This window comes from Martes martes (genome assembly GCF_963455335.1).
Source record: "Martes martes genome assembly, chromosome: 4".
Lineage (NCBI taxonomy): Eukaryota > Metazoa > Chordata > Mammalia > Carnivora > Mustelidae > Martes > Martes martes.
Genome location: NC_137891.1, coordinates 172,810,916 through 172,837,766, shown reverse-complemented (window position 1 = coordinate 172,837,766; position 26,851 = coordinate 172,810,916). Strand labels below are relative to the sequence as shown.

General features: G+C 44.7%; 1 protein-coding gene across 1 annotated transcript in view; it reads left to right on the top strand.

Annotated features, from left to right (window-relative positions):
* Window positions 1-24,299, top strand: part of MACO1 (macoilin 1) — a 60,715-nt gene extending 36,416 nt beyond the window's left edge. Inside the window, exons 7-11 of the mRNA XM_080803156.1 lie at window positions 8,839-8,997; window positions 10,298-10,480; window positions 13,053-13,173; window positions 17,249-17,423; window positions 22,345-24,299. Of these exons, the coding sequence (XP_080659282.1) occupies window positions 8,839-8,997; window positions 10,298-10,480; window positions 13,053-13,173; window positions 17,249-17,423; window positions 22,345-22,547 (841 nt within the window). The 3' untranslated portion in view covers window positions 22,548-24,299. The remainder of the gene's footprint in view (window positions 1-8,838; window positions 8,998-10,297; window positions 10,481-13,052; window positions 13,174-17,248; window positions 17,424-22,344) is intronic.
* Window positions 24,300-26,851: the final 2,552 nt, after the last annotated feature.

Sequence of the window (26,851 nt, the reverse complement as noted above, 5' to 3'; positions counted from 1 at the left end):
ATATCAGAGAGGTCATATGATAATTGTCTTTCTCTGATTGACTTATTTCGCTCAGTGTAATACCCTCTAGTTTCTTCCATGTCATTGCAAATGGCAAGATTTCATTTTTTGATGGCTGTGTAGTATTCTATTATATATATACACACCACATTTTTTTTATCCATATGTATAATGTTTTTTGACTTGTCTTTTTCACTGACTATATTATGAGCATTCTCCAGTGTCATCAAATACTCTTCCTTATTGGTTTCTTAATGGTTGTCTGTCAGTCAGACACATGAATATACAATTAGCCAGTCTTCTGTTGAATATTTAAGTGTTTCTGATTTCTTTCTTATTAGATTTCTAATAATCTAATCTTATTAGATTTCTAATAATGCAGCAACAAGCACACTGTTACATAAGTCTTCGTGTGTGTCTCCAGGGCCCTAATGAGGGTCAGGGAGTGGGATGCTGCATCAATAGATAGGAACATTTTTAAAGACTTTTGATACAAATGATCAAATCTGACCACATCCTTTAAGGACCGTATTAAAAATACTAGTCATAGCACTCATAGCTTTATTTTTGAAGGGTTTGAAGTCAGTTTCCCTATTTCCCTATAGGACCATTTATGTGAATGCCTTTAGGATTCCTTTCCTCTCGTTGCATTCTTGATGAAAATGAATGGGTTTACCATTTGTGTTTGAGGTTTAGGGAGCAGAGGGGCGCCTGGGTGGCTCAGTGGGTTAAGCCTCTGCCTTCGGCTCAGGTCATGATCTCAGGGTCCTGGGATCAAGCCCCACATCCAGCTCTCTGCTCAGCGGGGAGCCTGCTTCCTCCTCTCTCTCTGCCTGCTGCTCTGCCTACTTCTGATCTCTCTCTGTCAAATAAATAAGATATTAAAAAAAAAAAAAGATTAGGGAGCAGAGACATAAGGTACTTTGTCATATGGTTTTACTTAGTAATCATCAAGCTTTTGCTTATTTTTTGATATTTGTGCCTAGTAAGCAATTGTAGTGACCACAGTGAGACCTGTTTCCAAAGATGTGGTCTGTAGAACATGCTGGAACAGCTTCAGGTTAGTGTACGCTGTATTGGAGATGAAATGCATTTGGGTTTTTATGTGCATGTCCCGTGCTGCCCGTCCTGCCAGTGAGAATGACCTGGAAAGGGGAGGGGAGGGCGTTGGTGGAGAGGGTAAATACTATTTCTTCTGGGGACAGAGCTTTAATGCATGAGCTCGGTGTTCTGCATAGACAACTGTGTGGTCCTAAACAAGTCTTGTCTTGTATGATTAATGTATACCAGGGGATCTCCTAATGGAATTAGGTCCTTACCAAGATGAAGCAGTTGCTCTTCATTCATTCTTTTCATGTTCACCTGCCTTCTTGATAAGCAGACATCCACTTGCCCCTGTCTCCTGCAGCCACTATTAAACTAAGAATCTGGCGGTCTGCTGTAGGTAGACCTGACCCTGTTCTTAGCACTGGGGAGATGGACAAAGAGTGAGGGTTAGAGACAGAGGCCTGTAAGGGTTGGAAGAAACTTCAGAAATACAATTCCAGCTTCTAATTTTGTAGCACAATCAGTTCCTGGCTTCAAAGAATGTATAGTGTTTGTAGAAATAAGATACATACACAGGAAAAGATTAAAAACCAAAACAAATTTAAAAACAGCCCAGGGCAGTGGTGTAGTGCCAAACAAGAAGCACCAATAGTAAGGGCTTTCAGATTTCAGAGGGAGAGAAAATTTTGAGCCCTGGAAATCAGCACCTGATGGTGGAGAGTTTGCTTAGTTTTTGTTTTTCTTTTTTAACTGGGCTTTGAAGAGTGCAATTCGAAAATTGGAGGCCATTCTTCCCCCACTGGGTGGTCTAATTAAAGGCAGAAGATGTCTGGAAACAAGGAGTAGGTAATTTTGGCTGGTGCGACGGGTTTGTTAGAAGCATCCATCTTTCAGTCATTTGGCTGTATAATTTGGAGATGATTTCTGAAACCCCTTTTCTTACAGAGCAAGCAAGGTTGTAAGTTGTATTTTTTTTTTAAGATTTTATTTATTTACTTATTTGAGAGAGAGAGAACAGAGGAAGAGTAAGAGGGAGAAGCAGACTCATCACTGAGCAGAGAGCCCGATGTAGGACTCGATCCCAGGACCCTGGGATCTTGACCTGAGCCAAAGGCAGACGCTTAACCAACTGAGCCACCCAAGTGTCCCAAGTTGTATTTTTTTTTTAATTGAAGTATAGCTGAATCACTATGTACTACATAGTGATTCAACAATTACATACATTATGAAATGCTCACTGTGGTAAGTGTATTGTGATATTGACTATATCCCTTATGCTATACTTTTTATCCCCGGGACTTATTTATTTTATGACTGGAAGCTTATACCTCTTAATCCCCTTCAGCTATTTCACCTTCCCTCTCCCCTTTGGCAACCACCAGTTTGTTCTCTATATTAAGAGGCTGTTTCTGTCTTTTTTGTTTGTTCATTTGTTTTTTTTAGATTCCACATATAAGTAAAATCATATAGTATTTGTATTTGTCTGGCTTATTTCACTTAGCGTAATACCTTCTGTGTCTATCCATGTTGTTGCGAATGGCAAGATTTCATTCTTTTTTTTTTTAATGGCCGGTCAGTGTTCCATTGTGTATATATACACCCTATACCTTTACATTTTATCTCTCGGTAGACATTTAGGTTGCTTCCATATCTTGGCTATTGTAAATAGCACTGCAATAAACATAGGGTACATATATCTTTTCAAATTAGTGTTTTAGTTTTGTTCAGATAAATACTCGAAGTGGAATTACTGGATCCTTTGGTACTTCTCTGGTTAGTTTTTTGAGGAGCCTGCATACTGTTTTCCAGAGTGGCTGCACCAGTTCACGCTCCCAGCCACAGTGCCTAAGCGTTCCCTGTTCTCCACGTCCTTGCTGACGCTTGTTATTTCCAGTTCTGTGTTATTTCCAGTTCTGTGTCGTCTTGCAGAGCCATAGCCTCTCTGTCACTAGCTCTTTAGGGTTCAGAAATAACCAGCAGAGCCAAGGCTCCTCGCCTTTCTGATGGGGTCAGATCAGCAGCCCTAGAAACATACACTTCGGTGGTTTTCTGGAGTGGGTATAGAGTGTGACTCATAGAGGATCTGGGGAACCTAGTCATCCCTAGGTGAAGTCCTGGCTGAAAAAAAGCTCTCCTTTTCTGCAGGACTTACTTCCTAGGGAAATTTACTGCCCCCAAAGCCTTATAGTTCTCTGAGCTCATAAAGCCTCAGGATTTCTAAAACCCTGAAGTTATTGGCAATACCCATTGGAGACTTCTACACCTTCAGTGAAGTCACAGTACCACGGGCTGTAATTCCAGTAATTCACAGAAGATAAGGATTACAGACATTTAGACACAAATATCTCCCTACCTTTTCAGATACTTAAAACAATACCCCTTTCAACTAAAAGCTGACACTTGAATACTGTACTTTGTTTTACAACCAGGCGTATGTACTTCAAGATACCCAGAGATGTTTTTTCTGCTTAGCCCGCCGGGAAGGCTGCTGTTTGAGCCTCATTCTTCTGGTCAACTAGGAGATCACCCCTTATTAAAATGTAAAGTAATGTAAATTTAATGTAAATGCAAATGTAAAATAATTATCAGACAGTCATATGACAGCTTACCCTCTTTGAGTGGGGTGAGGGAGAAGATGAGCTAGAGTTCGGGTTTGGAGCAGGTAGGAGGGATCCTCACCTTGGCGGTAATTGGGCTTTGAAGGCTGCCTGCCCATTGGAGTGCAGCCCTGAATAAGGGCTGCTCTGACCGAGCCCACCTTCTGCTGTGAGTGAGGCAGTCTGCGGGGCGTCAGAGGTCACTTCACAGTTTACAAGTTGGGTGCTGTCTTTTTTTTTTTTTTTAAGATTTTATTTATTTATTTGACAGACAGAGATCACAGGTAGGCAGAGAGGCAGGCAGAGAGAGAGGAGGAAGCAGGCTCCCTGCTGAGCAGAGAGCCTGATGCGGGGCTCAATCCTAGGACCCTGAGATCATGACCTGAGCCAAAGGCAGAGGCTTTAACCCACTGAGCCACCCAGGTGCTCCTGGGTGCTATCTTTTAGAATTATTAATAAAAGTGGCTGGGAAAGGTGTCTGGACCTAATAGGTAACATTTTGGGTTGGTTAGAACCTTGGGTTGTCTAATTGGGCACCAGTGGCCATGTTTGTTAGGCACTCAGACTCCAGCTTTGCCGGGGGCCCTGTCTGCATTCCGAGTGGTAACAGCATCGGGCAAACTTTGCGAAGGTGCAGTCTGGGGCCACAGGAGTTGGGCAAGCAGGAAGTGCATTGACTTCCTGCCTGAGCCTTACCAAAGTTTGTTAAGATCTCTCTGGCCCAATTTCTTTTCTTTCCTTTTCTTTTTTGGGGGATGAGATTGCACTTCTTCTGGAGTAAAGTTCCCTTTTATATCTTAATCTTTTGTGTAAGGAAGAGAGTAGGATTTAGGTCTGATAAAAACGGTCTGAATTTGTGCATGCATTTGCTTTCCTCCTTCCTTTTTTATTTACAGAAATCGGTTCTAAGGGTTATAAACTGTTACACGTCTGCCTCATTTTCTTCCTGACCACTCGCTTCTCATTCAGATTACAGCTATTGACATTTTAATAATATCACATGAATACATTTGAAGATTTTGCATTAACCTCTAACACCATTTAATCAGTACTTCTTGGTGCTTCACACCAATAAATTACATAGCTGCATTTTATCTAGGAAGTATTGACCTTCAGCACCAAAGGGTTAAGTATACCATTAAGACAAGTAGTAGTTATTGGTCTAATAAATGTCCCTGGCACTTTGGCTTGGTTCAGTTCAAGTTCCTAATTCACATAATTCTTTTTTAAAACTTGTGTACATTTTTCTGTCGAGCATATGCAAAAATTGAAATATATCTTGGACAATAGGATTGTATTGTGTATCCATACAGTGGAATATTATGCAGCAATTAAATTGCTTATTAAAATTTTCTGGGGGTGCCTGGTTGGCTTAGTCAGTAGAGCAAGTGGCCCTTGATCTCAGAGTCATGAGTTCAAGCCCCACATTGGGCATGGAGCCTACTTAAGAAAACAAAACAAAACAAAAAACAGAACAGAACAATTTCTGATGATGTGGAAAGGTGTGGGCGAGATGCAGACTGCATATATGGTACTGTCTCATCAATATTAAAAAATATTGACATGTATGAAGAAAGAGAAAGAAGACACATGCAGGACAGAAGTATACCAAAGGTGAAGTGAGTGCTTCTGTCTGGATGACAGGATTAAGAATTACTGACATTTTTATTCTGTATTTTTACTTTTCTGTTGTTGTATGCAGTGTTTACCCTGGACTCCATGTCACTTTTGCAATAGAAAATAGATCTAATAAGGGATTATAAATCATTTTTCCACCTACCTCAGTTAAGATTTAAAATGTAGTCTGCTGGGTTAAATTAACATGCAAGGTTAAATTAATGCTTTTTCTGAGAGACAATACATAATGGCCCCTTATACGTTTTAAAAATTCCTGAGAGTTTTCCATTTAGCACTCGAAGTTATCTTGTGTGTCACCATGCGGTGTTTCCCCCAGTCTCTTCAACTGGGAATGCTGGTGTTCGCTCACAGGTCTGCCGCACTGTTTGGAGAACAGTAATGCCAAGTCTTAGAAAATTGGTGGCAGTTTTGAAAATCCTGAAGCGTTTTGATTTTACTTCCCTGTTTTGTGAAATTAAGTTATTTTATTTTAAAAATAAACTTTTTATTGAAGTATAACACACGTTCACCAAAGAGCACAAACCTTAGGAATTTTCATAACCCTGGTAACCACATCATTCCATTTTTGCTGTATTGTCTTTGACAAAATCTCACAATTCTACATAAGAAAATATATTTTTGTTTAGGGTTCTGTGGTCTCCAGAAGTTATTCTCAAGGTATTTTGTATTTTTTTGTTCTCATAAGTGCATTAAGTCTTTGAGTTTTTACCTTTTTCAAGGAGCTCTAAAGTTCCATTCAGAATATTGTCATTATCCTTAGTTCAGGGTAGGAAAATGGGCCCTTAAAGATCAAAGGTGCAAAATAATAACTGCAAAATTATTTCCGTCCAGCCTCTGCAGATCTCATTCCCATCTGCGGCAGCGCTTTGCCCCAGTCGGCTGGTTGTGTGGAACTTGATTCCTGGGCCTCTGCGTGTGATACAGCTTAGGTTGCTAATCTGAAGAAGCAGATCAGCAGCCGGCCCTAAGTGTGTCAGGCCTAGAAACCCTAGACTGAGCCAGGAGGAACTCTAGAGGTCATTAGCCTACAATGGGGAAACTGAGTCCTGGAAGGTTACATGCCTTGCCCAGGGTCACGGACTTGGCATCAGAACTGAATCTAGAATCCTGGTCCTAAACCCCATGCTAAGCCCCTATTCTCTCCTTAAAACTCACCCTTTCTACTAGAAATGCAATCCTCAGACTGAAACCGACTTCTCCAGAAAGATGAATAACCTAACACGTTTTTCAACCCATCTTCTTAATGGGGATAACCTGACAGCATCGACCTGTTTTGGAAGATATCCCTTGGGTTACTTCGGGTGAACGAGGGATGGTGTGGGGATGGTATAAACGCCAGTCTGTAATTGTTGAGAGCACTTCTGGGAGCACATTCAACTGGGATAACCCTGGCTAAAGGGAAAGTGTGGCGTGATGTTGACTTGTGACCCTTCCCTGGGGAGTGAGCTGTGTCAGGAGACGAGGCCGTGCTTCTGGAAAACCAGGTCTCTCGTCTGTTCCTGGACGCTGGACAGGGGGACAGGGGGACAGGCTACGATGCCTGGGAAAGGACCATCAATATGTTATGACTTTCTGTTTTTGAGATTTTGTTTCAGTTGACTGAAGGTAGATGGGTAAATAAAGCCGCTCTTTGGTTTTCCAAGGGAGGCCAGGCAACATATATTTAGTAAGTGTTGTTCACTGTGGTGGGCCCTGGGGACATGGTGCTTAATAAAACATGTCTGTAAGGGCTTAAGTCTGTGGGGCTGGCAGTTCCAAGGAGAGGTCACCACTGCCCGCCAGAAATCTCGGTTCTGTCGGTATATTGGATTCGCGACCTGCATAAGGGTCTCTTCAGAGCAGACTGACTTTTGCCTGTCTTTTCGTTTGTCAGAAAGCATACCTCCTCAGGCCCACTGCCGCCATCCTTGGCCTGACCTTCCGTGTTCTCCACAGTCCCATCCACCAGACCCGTTCTACCCTTTCTCACTCTGTTCCCAGAGTACATGGTTTCCTCAGAGGCCAGATTGTTCCGTCCGCAAATATCTATGGCTTTTGAGCTTTCGAGCATGTTTTCCCCTTGTTTAGAATGGCCCCCCCTCCCCTTCTTCTTCAAGTCCTGCCCAGCCTTCTAGGCCCAACCTAATTCCCACCTTCTCTTGTTAGAACTCCTGTGGCACTTCTCGTCCATCCCCAGCTATGGATGACATGGCCACGGCTCCGCCTGCTGGAGAAGAGGGTGGGCTCTGGGGCCCGTGTCACCTGGGGCTGGAGCCTTTCCCCAGTCTAGACCTCTTCATCTGTAAGAGTGGGAATAACAAACTTTTAGCCTACGGTTGTGCTGACTAAATAAGTTCATACCAGTAAAGCCTGTGGAGCAAACAGTGTGTAGCACCTAAGTTCTCATTAAGTACTAGTTGTTATTCTTCCTCATGTGTATTTAATCCAGCCTTCCTTGTGCTGCTGTCTCACCACCTAAAACCGTCACTTGTTGGCCTCTAGTGACATTACAAAGCCCTCTGATGAAGAGAGTCTGGGTTTGGGGCGCCTGGGTGGCTCAGTGGGTTAAGTCTCTGCCTTTGGCTTGGGTCATGATCCCAGGGTCCTGGGATCGAGCCCCGCATCGGGCTCTCTGCTCAGTGGGGAGCCTGCTTCCTCCTCTCTCTCTGCCTGCCTCTCTGCCTGCTTGTGATTTCTGTCTGTCAAATAAATAAGTAAAATCTTTAAAAAATAAAAAAAAAAGAGAGAGTCTGGGTTTTATACTTTCTGTTGACTCTCTTCAGGCCCACCTGCGCATGTGATAGCTCCCCAAAACGTATCACTTAAAATAAAGCTGTTACTATATTAAGGGAAAACAGATGGAACAGAGGTTAAGGAACTGGAGAGAAAAGATGGGCTTCAGTTCACAGGTGGAATTGCCCTACGATTCTCAGAGCGCGTCATTTGTTCCTGTTTGCACTGTTGTTGAGCCGAATGAGCTCTTCTGTCACAATCACTGAAAGTGTGAACATCACGTAGCAAGGATGCTAGCAATTTCAGAGGTTGCCTGAGACTCTTCTCTGGGCCCAAGGTGGAAGGGAATCTGAGAGGGTAAATTCTGGTGTATCAGAATCATCTCAGAGCCTGTAGGGCATGAGCTGACTGTTACTGACACATCTCCCTTGCTGGGGGCAGGGGCGTGGGCAGGGGGGCATAGGAAATTCACTGGTGTGTGTGTGTGTGTGTGTTGGGGGACCCAAGCCTTGGGCCATCCTCTCTCTGCCTTCCCTTCCTCCTTTATTGGCAGCTCAGGAATTCACAAGCACCTGGGTGTCCGTGCTCACAGCATGCGGAGGAAAGCAGGTTACTCTCTGGAGGTGGGAAGGGGTAGGGGCCCCGGGCAGAAGGAAGCACACAGTGAAAAGCCAGTTGCAGACAGGAGTCTGGCCGTTGGCAGGAGATGCCTGGGGGATCTTCTGCCGCTGCCCGCCACCCCCTAACCCAACCCGGGGAAGTCTGGGACGTCAGCCAGGGTCTCCCGCAGAGCACTGTGGGTGCCCTTTCCCTGATGAAAATGCCACATTTCTCCTTCTCCTAGGCTGGAACAAGACATTAAAAAGTTAAAGGCTGACCTGCAGGCCAGCAGACAAGTGGAACAGGAGCTCCGCAGTCAGATCAGCTCCCTGTCCAGCACCGAGCGGGGGATCCGCTCCGAAATGGGCCAGCTCCGGCAGGAGAACGAGCTGCTGCAGAACAAGTATGTGTACCTGGGGGCCTCAGACGGCTTCACTGTCCCTGTGGTTTCCAGGGGTTGGAGCAAAAGAGGTGTGATGATAAGGGGACCTAGTAACAGGGTTGTTAAATGAAATGTTTAAAATATTTAATGTAGTACCAGATACTCAGCATGTTACAAAACCTATGAAAACTTGTTTCATCCCAACAGCACAGTTAACTAATGTTACTGTTCTTTCCTTTCATTTAATAAGTTCTTCTCTTAGTTTAAAATAATCATTGAGCTTCTGTGATACTATAAGTAAAATTGACAAGAAGTTGTTCTGCCACGATTTGAAAATCCTGCTCCTTTGAATGAAAGTTTCCAGAGGAACAGACTCTATTTACTTTGATATCTGGAACCAAAAAAATGACATTGAATTTTTATTTTATTTGAAGAGGCAAGCAAAAAACCAGCTCTTCTGTGTGAATTTGTTTATACTTCCCATTGATTCATCCTGGAATTACTTCTTGACTCAGTATTGATCTGTCCCTCCCTTTTTTTTTTTTAAATCTCTTGGCAGTGTGTGCCTGGGGTAATGATTACTATGATAGGCTCTGGGCTTCCCCCATTGAAAGAGGAGTCCTTCGACATTCTGGAGGAACATAACTCAAAGCCAGAGGCTTAGAAGCACGTTAACTTCTCCATTGCTTCTGACCCATATACGTGATGATTCTCGCCTGACGCTGATACACTGAGATGAACTCACCCTGTACTGATACGGAATGCTGGGGGTGGTAGTAGGCAGGGAAGGGAATACAGCTGAAATCTCTTTGTGAAATTAAGCACCCTCTAACTCTGGGGTCTGTTTTGGGATACTTGGAGAAAACAGCTCACAGCTGGAAAAGGAAAGGCTGCAGCAGGGCCGCAGCATAACCAGATTCAGGCAAAAAAAAAAAAACCCTTCCCTCTTCCACCCTTTACCTCTGCTTTCATGGGGCTGGTTCCATTGGTAGTTCTTTGATCAATGAAAGTTCTCTCAAGGTGCTTTGGGGCACAACTAGAATTAGTGGTACAGCTGTCTTTCCCTCTGATAGAAACGTGTTTTATCCCTTTTTCTGGATTGCCTTCTGTAGATCGCTTCCCATAGTAGGGCAAAGGCTGGGTCTTATTCTGTATCTTGTTAGGCTGCTCTTGTTAAAGAATAACGACAATATGTTTTTCCCCGGGCACTCTGGAAGCTGACTTTTATGATTTGCTGTTCAAAAGAGGAGCCACGTTTCCCCAGAGTTTCTAGTGGGCATTTCTAACGATGAAACTCTGTATGATAATCGTTTCCATATAGATTACATAACGCTGTGCAAATGAAGCAAAAAGACAAACAAAATATCAGCCAGTTGGAGAAAAAGCTAAAAGCTGAGCAGGAAGCCCGAAGTTTTGTAGAAAAGCAATTAATGGAGGAGAAAAAAAGGAAGAAGTTGGAAGAAGCTACTGCTGCTCGGGCCGTCGCATTTGCTGCTGCATCTAGGTATGTCCACAATGCCCCCCCGCCCCCGCCCCCTCCTCTACCAACACCCCCGCACACTCCCCCACCCCGCACCTCCCTGCTCTGCATCCGAGGTGGGTCTGCCTTGCACCAAGACCGGCCTGAGAGTCTGAGGCCTCAGGCAGGGTTGAAATAGAACCGTCAGGCACTGAGAGGTTGCCACCGAGTGTTATTTCCTGACTGGCTAAGCCGCATCTGTGCAACTTGCGTGGTCTTGTAACAGCTTCATCCCTCAGTGACCTCATCGAGGAAGCGGGATGAGGGCATCACCATGCCTCCCATACCCAGGAGGCAAAGTGCTACTCATCAAAGGGTTTCTGGTCACTTTCTGTGTGGCCAACAACTTCTAAACACTGGGAGAGATTCCAGTCTGGAATGTCATTCCCTTTCTGTGTCATTACTCTGTACTCTCAGGTGTATGTGTTTCTGACGTTTTTATCTTAAAATAGAAGAAAGGAAAATCTTGGTTGCCTAAGTCCTTTTTACTGACTGACTGCTCCCATCTTTGTTGGGTATCAGCAAACTGTAACATGAGCTGGAAAAGATGGGGAAAAAAAACCAAAACATAAGTCACTATTAGATACCATTGAATTTGTGGAGTGTTGGGAATTGGGCATTACTTCTGTACCATTGAAAAGTATGCAGGTATTTCCAGAAACTGAATTCCAGCAAGGAGGGAAGATCTTTAAGAGCCTTTTGGCATGGGGGGGGGGGGCGCTTCTATTTCACTTTAGGGATTTTTCTTTTCTTTGTTTTTTTTTGACTAGTGAAGTCCATCTGTGCGGTGGGGGTCAGTTATGGGCTTACAGTTGCAAAGTGAGGGTACATTATTATTGATTTCATTTTTTTTAAAGATTTTATTTATTTATTTGACACAGAGAGAGAGAGATCCCAGGTAGGCAGAGAGGCAGGCGGGGGTGGGGGGGGAGCGGGCTTCCCGCCAAGCAGAGAGCCCGATGTGGGGCTCGAGTCCAGAACCCTGGGATCATGACCTGAACCGAAGGCCGAGGCTTAACCCACTGACCCATCCAGATGTCCCTATTGATTTCATTTAAAAATTTTTTTAAAAATTTATTTGACAGATGGAGATCACAAGCAGGCAGAGAGAGAGGGGGATGCAGGCTCCCTGCTGAGCAGAGTCAGATGTGGGGCTCGATCCCAGACCCTGAGATCATGACCAAAGGCAGGGACTTAACCCACTGAGCCACCCAGGCGCCCCTCATTTTAAATTTTTATCATAATTTGTATCGATCGATTATGCTGTAATTCTTCCTTAAGTTTTTCTTTTTTGTATGTGGCATGTCAAAAGCCTTCTTTTGGGTTCTGGCATTTGTAGAAGAACCAATGCATCATCATTTCACGTTTAAGGAGAGAACAGCCAGAGAGAACCCTTTCCTCCCCTGTGCTCCTGCTACCCCCGCCAACTCTGTAGTGCACATGGCTGAGCTCACTTGGCCGATCGGCATCCAGACAGACTCACAGGACACTTCACTAGCCTGCCTAGGATGTGGGGGTTTGGTTTGTTCATAAGCACAGGCCTCTGTACAAAGCAAACGTTTCTGAAGCACTTACACTTGCAGGAGATTTTTCTGAACAGTCATCTGATGCGGCCTGTACTGTCCTTGGTTCATCCAGCACCTCCTACCCTGACAAAAAGTCCACTGAGGAAGTTATGACAGTTCCTTAGCCGTATTGTTCAGTATTTTACGCCTGATCATCAGTACACGAGTTTCAGTCTCTTCCCTGACTCCCTTTCGGTTCCAGTCAGGCTTACTTGCTTTGGTCTTATCCATCGATGGTCCTGGTTTACCTTCACTTAGGGAGAGGCTGTTTTTATTCTCAAGCAAATCTCAAGGTGTAGGTCTCTCACTGGACCTTCCTTTTTGGTAGGCCGAGGACACCTCCTTTCTCCCTCTGGCTGTTGCTAACTCCTAAGTGGTTAGTCAGCTCTGGACTGGCTGTTGCCATCACGTTTTTTGGTTTGTTCTTCCTACAGCCCTGAGAAGCAACCCAACGCTCTGGCAACTTCATGACTCAAGAAAGGTGAACTTTTTAAGGCATAGACCCTCAAAAGGGAGGATTATTTTAGCTCACTGCCCCCTGCTGGAGATAGTACACATCCCGTTCTCGCTTGCTCACCTCAGGGGGCACTGTCTCAGGTCATGCAGCCTGGGGGGATGCTTCCTGCATTGGGAAGCTGGAAAACCTCAGTTCTTACCCCTGGATTGCTGTGACCTAGCAGCTAGGTGAGGTTGGACTGGTGTTATAAATGCGTGGTCTTAGTTTTCTTAATCTGGAAAATGGGACAGTACATCCTATGCTTGCAAAGAAGGCGGAAATGGTAAAGTGCTTCATTTGGTGCCTGGTTCGTAGTAGATACCAATTCATTATTTTAGATCATTATTGAAATTCTCAAAGAACAGAGAATGAGCAGACTGAGCCAAAACCTAAAACCTGACAAACTCTGGAGTATAAGAGAAATATCACTCTTGCAGCATAAGTAAACCACTAGTCTTTTAAATCCCTTTGTTTCCTTCTCTTCTTTTCTTAAAAGGGGGGAGTGCACCGAAACCTTACGGAATCGGATCAGAGAATTAGAAGCAGAGGGCAAGAAGCTCACGATGGACATGAAGGTGAAAGAAGACCAGATCAGAGAACTAGAACTGAAAGTTCAGGTATGGGGAGCACGAAAGACTTCCTCCTACTTGGGTTCTCCTGTGTTAGCTGTGTACCCAGTGTTGCAATGTGGAGATGGTGCCTTTTTGTTTTTTGAAGATTTTATTTTATTTATTTGAGAGAGAGCGTGAGTGTTGGAGAGGGAGAAGCAGACTCCCTGCTGAGCAGGGAGCCCGATGTGGGGTTCGATCCCAGGACCCCAGGATCATGACCTGAGCTGAAGGCAGATGCTTAGCCCACTGAGCCACCCAGGCACCTCAAGATGGTGCCTTTTGATAATAGGCCAAATCCCACTGCATCTCAAAATCTCTATGACAGAAAGAAGCTCTAGCCTTGTCCAGCTCATTCAAATCGTATTTAATTAGCCAGATCCTAATACAACTAGAAATACTGACTGTCTTTTGGCACGGTTTATACCAGAATTTGACCTACTGTAGATTCATTTCCCTTTTTCAGGTTATAGGCTAGATTAGTGTGCTTTGGAGATTTTGCACCTCTTCTTAAGCCCTAACCATCTGTGCATTGCCAGGGAATTGGCCATTCTGAATGGCTCTAAGCCTTGTAGATTGCAATTCTGAGCAGTGCATGATGGGAAAGCTGCCAGTGCTGTGGACACAACCAGTTTTCTGGGCAGTGTGTACCTTAGCCAGGTATTTGGACTTGGTTTTCCAAAGGGACCCTTAAAAGTAATGTCATATACCATGAAGTTACAGTAATTTGAATCACGTGGAACTGGTACGAAATTGTGGGCAAGTTGGTGGCATAGGATAGATGCCCTAGAGACAGAGCATAAAGTCTCCAGTAAAAACAGCACAAATCATTGGAAACAGTGAGGACTAGTCAGAAAAAGGCTTCGGAATAGTTAGATAACTAGAAAAAAAAATAAAATTAGAAGCTCATCTCTTGGGGTGCCTGGGTGGCTTAGTCAGTTAAGTGTCTGGCTTCAGCTCAGGTTATGATCCTGGGGCCCCACATCGGGCTCCTTGCTCAGCGGGGAGTCTGCTTCTCCCTCTCCTTCTGGCTCATGCTCTCTCGCTATCCTTCTCTCTCTCTCAAATAAATAAGTAAATCTTAAAAAAAAAAAAGCTCATCTCGTATTATACAAAAAGAAATTGCAGATGGAGTTGAATACAGGCAGAAAAGAGAAGCATTTTGTTTTAAACTAGAATTTGATCTTGAAACTGGGAAAGATTTTCTAAACAAGAAAATGGAAAAAATCATAAAGCCAAAAAAAAAAAGAGAGAGAGAGAGAGAAAATCAGTTGTGGAGAGTATAGATTCTACAACAAATATAAGGAATTAGTACTCTTGATATGTAGGTAACTCATAAAATTTGTCGAGTAAAACTCTGATATTTGGAAAAATGGGTAAAGGATATGAACGAATAATTCACAGAAGAAAAATAAATGGCTGAGAAGAATATAAGAATATATCCTCCTCAATCACCAAAGACCTGTAGATTAACAGTAGGTATCATTTATCTCCTGTGAAATTTGTTTCCTCTTTTTTAATTGCAATATAGTTGGCACACAATGCTACATTAGTTGCAAATGTAAGACATAGTAATTCCACAACTCTGTATGTCATGCCGTGCCCCATGCAAATGTAGCTACTAGCTGCCATCTGTCACCACTATGATGTTACAGCATCATTGACTCTGTGCCCTATCCTGTACCTTGTATTTCCTTGACTGACTTATTCTATAACTGGAAGCCCATACCTCCCACACCCCCTCACCCACTTTGCCCACCCCACCAGTTCTCTTTTTTTTTTCTTTTAAGATTTTATTTATTTATTTATTTGACAGACAGAGATCACAAGTAGGCAGAGAAGCAGGCAGAGAGAGAGGAGGAAGCAGGCTCCCCGCTGAGCAGAGAGCCCGATGCAGGGCTCGATCCCAGGACGCCGGGATCATGACCTGCGCCGAAGGCAGAGGCTTTAACTCACTGAGCCACCCAGGCGCCCCTTCCCCCACCAGTTCTCTTATCTATGGGTTTGTTTCTGCTTTTGTTTGTTCCCGTCGTTTTGTTTTGTAGATTCCTCATATCAGTGAAATCGTATATTTGTTTTTCTCTGTCTGGCTTATTTCAGTTAGCATAGTATCTTCCAGGTCCTTCCATGTTGTCACAAATGGCAAGATCTTACTCTTTTTTTATGGCTGAGTAATATTCTATGTGTGTGCACGCGCTCACATGCATGTGCGCGCTCACATGCACGTGCGCATCTTCTTTATCCACTCATCTCTCAGTGGGCACTTACGTTGCTTCCATATCTCAGTTATGGTAAATAAATGTTGCAGTAGACATAGGGGAGCATATCTCTTTTGGAATTAGTGTTTTTGTTTTCTTTGGGTAAATACCCAGTAGTGGAATTACTGGATCATACAGTATTTCTACTTTTAATTTTTTGAGGAGCCTCCATGGCTGCACGAGTTTGCATTCCCACCAGTAGTACACAAGGCTTCCCTTTCCTCCATATCCTCGCCAACACTTGTTATTCTTGTCTTTTTTTTTTCTTGTCTTTTTGATAATAGCTATCCTCACAGGAGTGAGATGATTTTGTGGTTTTGATTTGCATTTTTCTGGATTAGTGTTATTGAATATCTTTTCATGTGTTGGCCATTTTATGTCTTCTTTGGGAAGATGTCTGTTCAGATCCTCTGCCCATTTTTAGTAAGATTATTTGATTTTTTGGTATTGGGTTATAGAAATTCTTTATATATTTTGGATATTAACCCTTTGCAGAATATATCATTTGCAAATATCTTCTTCCATTCAGAGGTTACCTTTCTGTTTTGCAAAAGTTTTTTTATTTTGGTGTTGTCCCAGTAGCCTCTTTTTGCTTTTGTTTCCCTTATCTCTTGTGAAATTAGCAAAATACTTTTTAAATAACAATATCAGCCTGGGTGAGGATGAATGAAACAGGCCTCATAATCGCTGGAGGAGGTATAACTTTCCGGAAAAGTTTCTGTTTTACAACTCCCGCTTAAGATAAATATTTAAATATCTCACCAGTGATTGATATACAGAGATGTTCATCATAGTGGTATATAAATGAAAAAAAACCCAACTTTAACAAAGGGAGATTTGTTTCCAGAAATTATGATACATACAAGTAGGAATATTATACAACCCTTAAAAATTACATTTCCAAAGAAGAGTTGAGATTATATAAGTTTTTTAAAAACTGTACACAAAACTACATATAGTGTGATTTCATTTATGCTAAAAAATACATATATGCTTATAAAATACTAAAGGGAAATAAGTAACAAAGTTTTTCACAGTGTCCAGACATTAAGTGATTTTCATTTTCTTCCTTGAACTTTAGTATATTTCTAAATTCTCTAGAGTATGTTTGGATTTCTGTCTTAAAATGAAAAAATTAAAATACCTATATATATCCACATGTATTTTAATATATATTAAGTATGTTATATATTAAAATATTATATATTATTAAATATATTACATCACTTACTAAATAAATATATATGTTAGCTATTATATATAATATATATGAAATAAATACACAAAATATATATTAAATATACATTAATGTATAATATGTATTATATATACACACATACGTGTGTGTGTGTGTGTGTGTGTGTATGGGCTACATTACCAGATGTTTTAAGTGGGCTTATTCTGCAATATGTCCTGTCAAAATAATGAACACTTTTATAATTTTTAGTTCAGGTTGAGAGTAGAGTTTTGGCAAATTGGATTGCAGCACTACAGCAACATTTGCAACTGGCAGCAAGGAAAAAGTTCTTTGTGGTTCTTCTGAATTAGGCTTGTAAGAAGGTATTTCATTTGGAGACAGTCTGTTGTTATTAGAAACAGCCCAATACAGTCAAATTTATCTACTAAAATATTTTCTTATGTCATATCATCATATAAATACATCTTGCACTCGGAGTGGTGAGGTCTTAACCCATGAAACACCAGGATTCTGTATTCTAGGGGCCAGGTCAGTAATAGCGGGATTTTATTTGTGATTTCAGGCTAATTTATAGACATCGATGCCAAAACTATCTTGTAACATCTTGCTGCTTTGATGATGTTGATAGGAGCTTCGGAAGTATAAGGAAAATGAGAAGGATACTGAGGTGTTAATGTCAGCCCTCTCGGCCATGCAAGATAAAACACAACACCTGGAGAACAGTCTGAGTGCAGAGACGAGAATCAAGCTGGACCTGTTCTCTGCACTGGGGGACGCGAAGCGACAGCTCGAGATCGCTCAAGGTAGGAGAGCCCCGGGCCCCGGTGAAGTTGGGACGGCTGCGCACACACAGGGTCACAGAGAGCAGAGGTCCCTTAGAGCTTGGAGGCATTCAGTTTTCTTCTTGAGTGGTTTGAGAAGTGCCCAACATTGATGTCTAGGAATCATTGCATTAATTCATTCTGCAGACATATTTTGAGGTGAGAATATGTCAAGTGGGGGGCATTCAGAGAGCAGTATGAGATCAAGGAGCTCGCGGTGCTGTTGAAAAGACAGAGAGTTGCAGAGCCACCAAAAGATGCTGATGTGGTGGTAGGTGTAAGGCTGTGGGAACGGGGAGGCAGGGATCGAGCCTGGGTGGATGTTCGAGAGGGCTGCTTCCCAGCGGAACCGATGTCTGAGCTGGGTTTTGACTGGTGAGCAGGGGTTAGCCCAGTGAAGACGCAGTGTAGAGGAGTGAGGGGCAGGGAACTGTGGAGACAGAAGAAACGGCTTGGACCAGGCCAGGGAAGCTAGGAGGGCCTGATGTGTTCAAGCCACAGTGGGTTCTACGTGGTTACAAACCAGGGAGCGGTGGCAGCAGCTTCTGGGGAGCTGGCTGTTCACTCAGCGGGTATTTCCTGAGGCCTCCTGTATGCCAGGTGCCCCGAGGCTCCCCGAGGGACAGGCAGCCACAAGCAAGCACAGAGCGGAGCAGATGCTAGTGCGGGCAGGGAAGGAAGCGAAGTGGTGTCAGGCAGGATGCGCGAGTGTGTCCCCGTGGGGACTCGCGTTCCACGTGGTGGTCGTGGAAGATCCTTTGAATAGGGAGCATCTGAGCAGAGGCTCAAAGCAATAGAGTGAGTGAGCCCGGTCAGTCTGCAGGGGGAAGGAGCATGGGTAGCAGCCGGTGGGCCTGCAGCCGGAGGGATGGGCGGAGTTGTTGGAGTCAACAAGCCAAGACTGGCAAGAACTACGTTCCACCAGACTTTGTAACCCATGGGAGGAACTTTGGACTTTACTCTGAGTGGCACAGAAAGCTTTGGAAAGTTTCTGAACAGAGGCATGACAGTCTGGTGAAAAGCAATTTCAGTTTTGTCCAAGAAATTGATTAGCCAGCGATAAGTTGCTGAAACAAATTTTCAGACAGTTGGACTTAGGAAAAGAATATTTCGGCAGGTACTTAAAGAGCATTTGAGGAGCGCCTGGGTGGCTCAGTGGGTTAAAGCCTCTGCCTTCGGCTCAGGTCATGATCCCAGGGTCCTGGGATCGAGCCCCACATCCGGCTCTCTGCTCAGTGGGGAGCCTGCTTCCCCCTCTCTCTCTGCCTGCCTCTCTGCCTACTTGTGATCTCTGTCAAATGAATACATGAAATCTAAAAAAATAAAAAAAAAAGAGCATTTGAAGCATTGTACTAGAAGCTAAAGGGGAGACAAAGATGAACAAGACGCAGTCTAGTGGAAGGATCTACTAGGGCAGTGGTGCTCAAACTTTTTGGTCTTAGGGACCCCTTTACTCTTAAAGTTATCGAGTACCCTAAGGAGATTTTTTTTCAAGTGGGTTATATATATCAGTATTTACCTATTAGAAATTAAAACTTTAAAACGAGTATTAATTTATCTTTAAAATAACATAATAAACATACAACTTGTTAACATATTTTTATGAAAAATAACTATTTTCTAAAATCAAAAAAATTTTTGAGAAAAATGGCATTGTTTTACATTGAGCAGACCTCTTTAATTTCTGGCTCAATAGAAGATACTTCAATTCTCATCTCTGTTTCTATGTTCAGTCTGTTGTAATTTTACTTGCACATTATTTTGGAAGACTCCACTTACCCCCAGGAGGGAATGCGTGTGAAGAAGTCAGATGATGTGTTAGTATTTTCACAAAGATGGTTTGGACCCTGCGAACCCTGTGAGAATTACTGCACTCGGGCAAGCCAAGCAGAAAGGCCTGCTGCCTTTGGGTAGAGGGAGAGGGCTTGAAAGGCCAGAGCAGAGATCAGGGGTGGCTTCATAAGGGAGGGGACATGGAATGGGCCTTGAAGGATGAGTTCTGAGAACAGAGAGTAGCAGGGAAGAACGTTTTTACCGAGGGAATCATGTAAGCCAAGGCAAGAAAAGCTGAGAATGTCCAGATGAGCAGTCCAGTGGCCCCAGCTGGAGGACGTGGGAGATTGGGAGAACCATAAATGAAGCCATCCTGGAGAATGTATTCCCGAGATCCTCAGGAGGAAAGGGGTGGTGTGTTCTGCCATCATTTTGGCATGGCAGCGCGAAAGGTGGATTCGATGAGATTGCGTGGACGCAGAGGGGCCTGCGAGGAAGCGGGCACTGTCTTTTGTCTAAGAGGTGAGGCGTGTGGGAGGGGCGGGGGAAGGATGGTGCAGGCAGGGAGGAAGGAAAGTGGAGGTGCCTGAGGGGTGTGGGAGGATAAAGTTCCCAGGAGCAAAGGAAAAAGCAGGACAGATTCGAAGGATGAGAAGTGAGAATGAGTTTGGTTGGAGATGTTCTGATTTGCAGTGGCTTCCTGACTGCCTGGTGGAAGTGGGAATTTGCCATCTAAACCCCAGAGAGAGGCCAAAACCCCAGGAAGGGGGAAGGGATATAGAAGTTGTGAGAAGCAAATGGAGCCGTAGGAGTGGCTTGGGACGGTGCAGGGGGCAGAGCAAGAAGAGAGTGGGCTGAGGGTCTGGCGGAGAAAGCATTCAAAAAGAAGCATTTAAAAAGAAGGTGTCTGGGAATTCTGCTTTCAGGCTGAACTTCTGACCATACACTGGCTTTTTTGCCTTCCTGGCTCAGCTTGCTGTGAAGTAGCCACCCCTCTCTGACTTGGCTTTGTCCTCTCGGAGGAGCTGGCCCCTGGAGGGAAGGAACACCTGGTCTCCTTCCTAGCCACCGGGAGTCCGGCTCACCAGCATAGTCCGCTCTTCCTTGTCAGCCCAGGAGTTCTGTAAAGCGACAAAAAAGCAAAGAGAATTGCCTTTTCCAAAAGCTCTGGGAATGTTTGCATGTTGCTGATTTTAAAAAATCAAACTTAAATCTGCCTGGAAAAAAAAAAGAGTGGTTCATGTAATCACGTATCAGATGCTATTAGGTATTTTATTCATCTGAGGCTTATTTTGTTCAAAGGGAGGGAGGCTGTCTGATGTGAACTTGAAGCCGAGGGGACATGAAGGGCCTCAGAGGGAGCAGCTCCTTTCTAGGGCTCTGCTGCCTCCCCTACTACTTCCCTCCACTGTCAAGCTCAGAATATTCTAATAAGGACCCAACTTTGTAATTCAAATCAAACCCCTTGTTGCTTTTCTGCTTCCTCCCTTCAATGTCATTTGCTTCACCCCAGTTCCAAAATGACTTTCATCTCCCCTACATCCTTTTTAAAAACATGCCACCGTGCTCTCTTACCATTTCAGATCCGTTGCCATCTTCCGTAGGACTCAAAATGAGTGCAACTCAAATGCAACCTCTCTCTTTTTTTTTTTAAGCATTTAAATTTCCGAGGGGCTACTCCTAAGTGTCCTTCCCCGAGTAGACTAGGGAGCTTCAAAGTGTGATGGAAATTACACGGGCTTTGGAATACGGGTGCGGGGTTTAAATCTTGCTCTGCCTCTTAATAACTGACTCTTGGCAAGATATGGAACTTGCAGAGCCTCAGCTTTCTACTGGGCTGGGCATTAGGGATCTAGCGGTAAGTAAAGATGTAAACACAGTTCCTGCCCTCATGGAGCTCATAAGCCACCAGAGAGATGATGGACACCAGTCATCCCCACATGAATAGTTACAAGACACGGAAGAAGGCCGTAGGAGTAAAGATTCTGGAGCAAGACTGCATAGACCTGGGTCCTGGCTCTGTCATTCAGCCTCTCTCTGCCTCAGTTTCCTCACCCATAAAACAGATGAAGATGATGATGATAATTTCCATGTCGTAGGGTCATTGTGCTAAATAAATGAGTCTAAGTACTTAGAATGGTGCCTGGCACATGTGTGTTAGCCACTGTATTTATTATCCTTATTAGAAGAAAGTGACAAAAAGGCGAGTGTAGGGTGTGTTGAGAATCTAGGAATTGGGGGGCAGGGTCAGGTCTGATTTAGAAGGGAGGGTCAGGGAAAGCCTTGTGAGGAAGTGGAAACCTCAGAGTGAACACAGAGAGTGCAAGGAAAGCATGGAAGGGGAAGCGGCCCGAGGCAGGCAAGAGTGGGTGGGATCTAGAAGCTAAGCCAGGTGAGTGAGGGTGGGATGTGCTGCCGTGTTATGAGAGCATCCGGCCAGGGGCAGAGCGGGCTGAGGGGCACGAGGCCAAGAGGCAGGGGCGAGTACACTGAGTCACATAGGAGCCCCCCAGGGACAGCCACATAGGAGCCCCCCGGGAGCAGCCGCTGCAGAACTCAGTGTGTCTGCCTGTGTCTGCTGGCAGAGTTCCTGGGGGTGGAGGTGTGGGGACTGACGCAGAGGCCTCAGTTGTCCTGTGTGCCTGGGGCTGACACCCAGATACCCGCCTCCCAGGAAAACAGTCCAGCTCGAGAGGTGTGGCCTTAGTGTAAAACCCGTAGCGTCTCCGGCTGCCATGGCCACCCCTGTGTTCAGAACGCGGTTCCTAAAGTGATCTCTTTGCTTGTTGCATCTACACAAACAGAGTCCCCTTCCAAAAACCTGCAAAACCATGGCCCACGGGCCAGATGTGGCCTGCTGCCTGTCCCTGTACCACGTGTGGACTAAGAATGGTCTTTATATTTCTCCAGGTTAAAAAAAAAAAAGAAGGAAAGAAAGAAAAGAAAAGAACAAAGACAGTCTGTGGCTCACGTTGCCTTAAATAGTTACTATTTGGCCCTTAAAGAGGAAAAGTTCCTACCCTTACAGACCGTCAGAGTTGGAGCAAAATGCACTTGGGATGGACCCGAGATAAGGGCACTGTGTTAGGCGCCCTCCCTTCTCACTAATGGTGGGTCTTTGATCTTCCAGGACAAATTCTTCAGAAAGACCAGGAAATCAAGGACCTTAAACAGAAGATAGCTGAAGTCATGGCCGTCATGCCCAGCATAACGTACAGTGCCGCCACCAGCCCCCTGAGCCCTGTTTCCCCCCACTACTCTTCCAAATTTGTGGAGACCAGCCCCTCTGGACTCGATCCCAATGCCTCTGTTTACCAACCCCTGAAGAAATGAAGACCAGCTGTGGGTTTTGCCCAACCATTTGGTTACCAGAAGGCATCACAAAGGAGCATCTCTGGCAGTCAGGATAAAAAAAAAAAAAAAAAAAAAAGTTTATATTGTATTTTGTGGGACTGTATATGTTGTCGTTTTTAAAAAGGGGGGGAAGATAACATCCGAGTCTGATTAGAACTGCCCATCAGTTTTTCTTGTAAATTTTTAGAAGACCTCACAGAACTTTGCAGTTTATTTTTCTCGGCCAATACATTAAAACCACTCTTGGATTTCAAATAGCCAATTTTGCCTTTTATGTATTCTTACAGTTTCCTCTTGAAGAAGAAGAAAAAAAAAAAAGCAAGGTTTTTGCTTCTCCATCCTTTCTTTTGGTTTTGTTCTTAAATAAGCCAGCAAAACCTGCATTTTGGATTCACATGGGATGCTAATGAAAACGTTTCCTTTCTAGAGTGGAAGGGTTAATAACCTCACACGGCTTTGATTTTATAGCTGCATTCCAGAAGATGATTCTTGATATTACAGAAAACAAAAGCTGATTATCCCTCCAAGGACCAAACAAATTCCGGGAGTGTCGTTTAAGCCGAGGGGAGTGAGGCGATGAGACTAGCTATGAGCGTGTCCCCGGGGTTGTGTCTGAAACGTTCCTATTCCCCTGGGGTGTTCAGTCCTAGAAAACTGCTAGCAGTGCCTTGGGAAAAGACATTTCAAGAGGAAACTTGACGATTTTAAACTATTTGCCCCCTTTACCATCATCTGTCTTCTGTGTCGAGCTCACTGCGGATCCTGCTGGAAACTGGCCGGTAGCGGGGGCTCATGACCACCGCCACTCCAGCCCGTGTCCTTTCAGAGAAAGCACCACGGTGTTCTGGACTCGTCTCGAGGCCAGCACCTTGGGACAGGGAGCCGGGCGGTGTTTATGTGCCAGAGACTGCAAGGACAGCGAACAAAAAGCTGCCGTTCTAGGTTTGGGTTGTTTTTTTTAAAAAATTTCATTTCATTTAACTGTGCTTTCCTCTCTTCATCATCTTGTGTTTGATGATTTAAAAGAAACGTGACTATTCCTCAGCTCTTGTGCCAAGGAGTTCTTTTTTGTTTTTGTTTTTTTTTAAGAGTTTTAAACTCAAAACTCTGCACAAAGATCTCAGTTTCAAGTGTATATTAGACACTTGTAGAAAAGTGTTTTGGCAACTTTTGGAAGTGTTTAAGAACCAGGGTGGGGCGGGGGGAGGGGCTGTGAGAGGGAGGGGCAAAGCAAAATTGTATTGGGAAACTGAGGAAAATTTAAGAAACCAAATAGATGGGTTTTGCTTCCTTGCCATGGATTCTGGAAGGACATAGATCTTCTCAAATTTCCTGTTAATTGGCATGTGTCATATTTAAAGCAGATTAAGTAGGACAAGTGAGTCAGCAGAATAGAAGTATTAAAAAGAATCATCCTTTTAATCACAGATCTTATTTTGGGGTTAAAAAAAAACTCCTAGCTTTAGCCAGGTGTGCATGTTGCTGCCATTTTGCATTTTTGAATCATCTTGTGTAATTGTCGCCATGGAAGTGTTACTCAGAATTGTCATAGGTTTTTTTTTTTTTTTTTTCATCTTTGTGCAAAAACATGGAAAACTGTCCCTGACTTTGTGTTGAGGTTCCCCCCGTTTTGCTGCCTTTTGGGACACTATTTCGTTAAACACGTGGTCTTGGCTGCATTCTTTTTTTTTTTTTTTTTCCTGTGGGGTTCAAAAGAATAAACATTTTCTTACAGATAAAACTAGTTTTCTGCCTTTTTAAACTTCGCAGGAGGGACAAGGTAGATTGTTCTGAATGGGCCCTCGGTGGTCGCTCTTGCTCTCTCCTCATCTCGGCGCCCTGTCGGGGCAGTGCCCCATGCGGGGGCAGAAACAGGATGTGGGAAGAATCCATGCACGGTCTCAGGTTGGTTTTAGTTCTCGTCCAGCTTAAGACATACACATTCTCATTCTCTCTCCCTCATGCTTCCCTCTCCTCCCCTCCTTCCCTCTATCTTTCTCTCCTCCCACCCCCCCACCCCTGGAATTTCTTTCTCCCTCACATATGGTTAGGCTTCTGGGTAGGCTTGTTTTCTGGTACAACCTAACTTATTTTCTGGTACAACCCTCCTTTCCTGAAAAAACAAGTTGGCGGGGGGGGGTTGGAAGGTAGTTGGCAAGAAAATCTTTTGAGAGCAAATTTCCTTCCCATTTTCCAGAATCTTTGGGGCCACTTGGTGACCAGTAGCCTGTTGGGTTTTCTGTCTGCTCTGGATCCTGAACTGACCTCCGAGATAGCCCCTTCTAAGTCCTCCTGTGTTTCTAGAGGCTTTGTCTGTTTTCATCTTCTGAGAAGCCAGCTGCCTCTCTTGGTCCCTGCTTTCCTCTCTTGGCCATTGTTACAATTGATCTTGGCTCCGGTTTTGGAAAATTCTGCTCTTGGCACCTCACCCTCCGTCCCTGTTGCTGGATAGCCTTCCTGAGTCTCAGCCACTTCAGCTCTTGCAGACACGCCACACTTAATGCCATGAGCAGGGCTCCCCGCCCCCCACTCCCACCCCAGGGAAGCACCTTAGCTTGGCTTTTGCCTTCACCTTCCCAGGAGGAATGGAGGGACGTGTCTGCCTACAGCATTCTCACTGGCACGTTCTTTTCCCCCAAGAAAATCTCCAGTTGTTGTCTTTGCTGTTTTAGGCCCATGGCGAAGGGGTTCCACTTGTTAGTACACTGTAATTGATGACCTGCCATAAAGCCGTGTTTGCCATTCTGGATGGTTAAATGTTTACAGAAGGAGCAGGCTGGGTGTGTTTTCACCGGCCCAATAACCTCTCTTTATTGACAGTCCCCCAGCTTGACAAGGAAATAGCTGTCGTGTGTCCATTCTCTGTGATAATCTTTCCTCTAAAGTGAAAACAATTCCTCCTGACTCCGGGCCTGAAGGAAGGGACTAGTCCTCTCCTAACCATCCCAACTCGCCCTGCTCACCTGGCCCTGTTTAGGGGGCCATGCCAGCCACCCGGAACTGCCAAATGTTCTCAGGGCTGCTGTCCGATGGCTTCTTGGCCAATTCACATCACACTAGAAGGAGCCAAAGCAGGAGACCTGAAGCCTACCCAGAAGCCAATTCAGTGAAGTGCATCTTGGAAAGTGTGGTCAGGCGGCTTGGGCCTGTGGTGGCTAGGCCCAGCCGGTTACGTGACTGGCCTTGTTTCTCTCAGTGCCAACCCCTCTGAGCTGGCTTCCTCACAGGCCTGCTCGGAGACACCTTGCTCTAAGGGCTCCAGACTGCTCCGAAGCCTGGTGGCTTAGCCAAGCCCTCTAGACACAGATGGGAGCCTGCTCCCAGCTTCGAAGCTACCAGCTCCGTGACCTCCCTTAACTTCTCTGGGTGGGTGTGGTGCCCTCACCTTTAAGGAGCCTAGTTCCTTGCTGCCGTGCCTCCTGGAAGGAGTTGCTATGGGAACTAGGTGAGCCGACACGTAAGAGTGTTCTGCAAACTATCCAGGGCCTCCCAGCGGCAAGTCCAGAACTGTAGCAAGGAGTCATGGCTGGGCAGGGAGCCGGCTGAATTCCTATTCCTGGAGCTAGTTCCCTCCCCCACAAGCTGACTCCCTGGAGAGCTCTCCCCAGCAGCGCCCCCAATCTGAATCTGCATTTTTTAGCAAGATCCCCAGAGGATTCCGTTGCTTTGCAGTGTTTATGGGCTAGAAGCCCCATCCTGAGCTGACTTCCCCAACCTGAAGATTAAACACTGTCCCTCCCTCTCTTCTGGATCAGGAAAAGCCAACACTCTGGCTTTGAAAAATCAGAGCTAAGAGTTTGGAAGATGAGGGCAAGCTGGAGACGAAGAGCCCTAGCCTTTACCCATTTTGCTGATTTTGTGTATTATCCCCCTCCCCCATCAGAGTGTGACCTTTGTGAGAGCAGGGGTGTCTGTTTACTTACTTGCTGGAGCCCTGGAACCCAGGTCAGTGACTGCTACGTAGTTAGGTGCTCAGAAAACCTTTACCGAGGGAACAGGTGAATAGGTTAGACATGTAATCTGAACGACTATGTCTTAACAGAGCGCCTCTCAAGTAGTACTGTTAGAATGACAGTGTACACAGAACTGTTTCTCGAAGGAGACGGGAAAATTTGAAGTGGCATATTTTCATGACATCTTCCATCTGCCTGTCTCTGGTTTCTGCCGAAACTTTGTTTTCTTGTCAGATTTTTCTCTACAAACGCCTGCCTGACTTCGCCAGGTGCAGAGATTTCCTAAACAGCTGGATGCACGGAGAACACTCGCTTCCCTGTCGGGGAAAC